The 2500-nt window shown below is 42.8% G+C and overlaps 1 protein-coding gene across 4 annotated transcripts in view; it reads right to left on the bottom strand.

Moving 5' to 3' along the window:
• stan (Protocadherin-like wing polarity protein stan) overlaps positions 1–2500 on the bottom strand; it is a 291876-nt gene that overhangs the window by 240472 nt on the left and 48904 nt on the right. For all 4 annotated transcript variants that reach the window (XM_086546312.1, XM_086546315.1, XM_086546313.1 and 1 more), the window contains exon 3: positions 2173–2305. In XM_086546312.1, the coding sequence (XP_086402438.1) occupies positions 2173–2305 (133 nt within the window). The remainder of the gene's footprint in view (positions 1–2172; positions 2306–2500) is intronic.

Here is a 2500-nt window from a genome sequence, read left to right as displayed (position 1 = left end):
TCCCTTAATCTTATCCTCTCCTCTGCCTCCATTTCCTAATCTTCCTTTTGTCTCGTCTTCCTCTCCTTCTTTTCTTTGCTTTCTTCATCTTATTTTTTTCCCTCCCACTGATTACACATTTTTTTCTTTTTCTTTTATCCTTCACTCACTCATTGTCGTGGAGGGAAAAGGGGAGAGGGGAGGAGGAGGGGAGGGAGATAGGGAGGAGGAGGAGGAGGAAGGAGAGGGAGACGGGGGAGGGAGGGGGATAAGAGGAGGAGGGAGGAGGAGGAGGAGGAGGAGGAAGGAGAGGGAGACATGGGAGGGAGGGGGAGACGGGGGAGGAAGGGGGGATAAGAGGGAGGGAGGGGGATAAGAGGAGGAGGGAGGGAGGGAGGGGGAGGGGGGAAATAGGGAGGGTGAGACGGGGGAGGAGGGAGGGGGGAAATAGGAAGGGGGAGACGGGGAAGAAGAAAAGGGGGATAGGAGGAGGGAGGGAGGGGGAATCTCTATACAATATCCTTCTAGGAAAGAATAATAGAATAAAAGAAAGAAAAAAATACATAAAGTCATGTGTTTCTCCTCCTTGAAGTTTGAAGTTCTGGAAGATTCTCGGTAACTGAGTGTGAGATTTTTTTTTTTTTTTTTTGTCGAGGAGAAAAGAAGGTTTAGATTGTGTTTCGTCTAAGAAAAGGAGTTTGTGGAAGGAAGCCCTTCGTGATTGGTGTATCTTGTTTGTTTTATTAAAGATATATATATTTTTTTTTATGGTGGGGTGGGGGGTTAGGGGGTGGAGAGATAACTTTTTTTTGGTGATGGAAAGAGATAAGAGGCTTATAGGTACGAAAACACAAAAGTTTTTTTCACATACTTTTATCATAGCATTTTTTCCCTCCTTTTTAAAACTTCGAAACACACTTTTTTTTTCAAATGTCCGTAGTACGCCATGTCATCACCATAACAAACACACACACACACACACACACACACACACACACACACACACACACACACACACACGCACGCACACATACACCTTCTCCCTTACTTACCTAAGACATCATCCATCTCTTTCCCTCACTACTCCACATCCCTACTCCTACCCCTCCACCTCCTACAACCCTCCCCCCATAGCCCCCACCAACCGATCCATCCCCTTTTCCTCCCACCCCCTCACCCCCCTCCCCTTACCTCTAATCCTCCCAACCCTCCCTCCCTCTCCTTCTCCCCCCCTCTCTCTCTCTCTCTCTCTCTCTCTCTCTCTCTCTCTCTCTCTCTCTCTCTCTCTCTCTCTCTCTCTCTCTCCCTCTCTCTCTCATTCTCTCCCTCTTCCCCTCTCTCTCCCTCTCGTTCCCTCCCCCTTCACCCCTCCCACCTAAGAGCCCCCAACCCCTCCCCTCCTACCCCCCTCCCCCCACTCCCACACACAAGCCTCCCCTGATGATGATTATTCAGCTTTGTAAAACTATTTTTAATCCTTTTTTCTTATTTATTCGCCTAAAAATAATACAGTGTTCTATTCTAATGGTATTTATATTGTCTACTATACATACATGTATATATTTTTCTCCTTTCATATAAATTTTAGGACCATGCAATCCCCTGTTAATAGTGACTATTCTCTGTATGATTCCATGTCATAGATAGTGTATAGTTTGTAAGCTTTTTAAGGAGCAACATGTCAACATGTGTATATATATATATATATATATATATAATATATATATATATATATATATATATGATATATATATATATATATACGTATAATATATATATATATAGTATATATATATGTATATATATGTATATATATATATAATATATATATATATATATATAGAGAGAGAGAGAGAGAGAGAGAGAGAGAGAGAGAGAGAGAGAGAGAGAGAGAGAGAGCAAGCGAAAGACCGAAATAGAGAGAGAGAAAGACCGACAGACCGAGAGAGAGAGAGAGAGAGAGAGAGAGAGAGAGAAAAGAGAGAGAGAGAGAAAGAGAGAGAGAGAGAGAGACAAACAGAAAGAGAGAGAGAGAGAGAGAGAGAGAGAGAGAGAGAGAGAGAGAGAGAGAGAGAGAGAGAGAGAGAAAGCAAAAGACCAATAGAGAAAGAGAGAGAGAGAGAGAAAAAAAAAAACATCCAAATATTCAAAGCGCTAGAACCAAAACAAACAAACAAAAAAAACAAAACTTACCTGAGACAGACACTTCCATGGTGGCTCGAATCGGGACGTTGGTGTTGAGCGACGGCGAGAGGCTGATGGCGCCCGTGTCCTTGTCCACCTCCACCAGGCCCGCCTTGTTCCCGCTGATGATCCGGTACGAGAGCTGAGGGGAGAGGGAGAGAGAAAAAAAGATGAGTGGGGGGCGGGGGGCGGTTGATTGTGCTTGATTTGTGAGAGAGGGGAGAGAGAGAGAGGATGACTGTGATATATGTGTAAATATATAATTAAATTTAAATATATACATATATATATATATATATATATATATATATATATATATATATATATATAAGTTAGA

This window comes from Penaeus japonicus, unplaced genomic scaffold, assembly GCF_977035675.1.
Source record: "Penaeus japonicus unplaced genomic scaffold, GWHDUDI00000001_assembly GWHDUDI00000017, whole genome shotgun sequence".
In the NCBI taxonomy this organism is placed as follows: domain Eukaryota; kingdom Metazoa; phylum Arthropoda; class Malacostraca; order Decapoda; family Penaeidae; genus Penaeus; species Penaeus japonicus.
The sequence above is the reverse complement of the archived record's forward strand: the minus strand, read 5'-3'. Positions and strand labels throughout refer to the sequence as shown.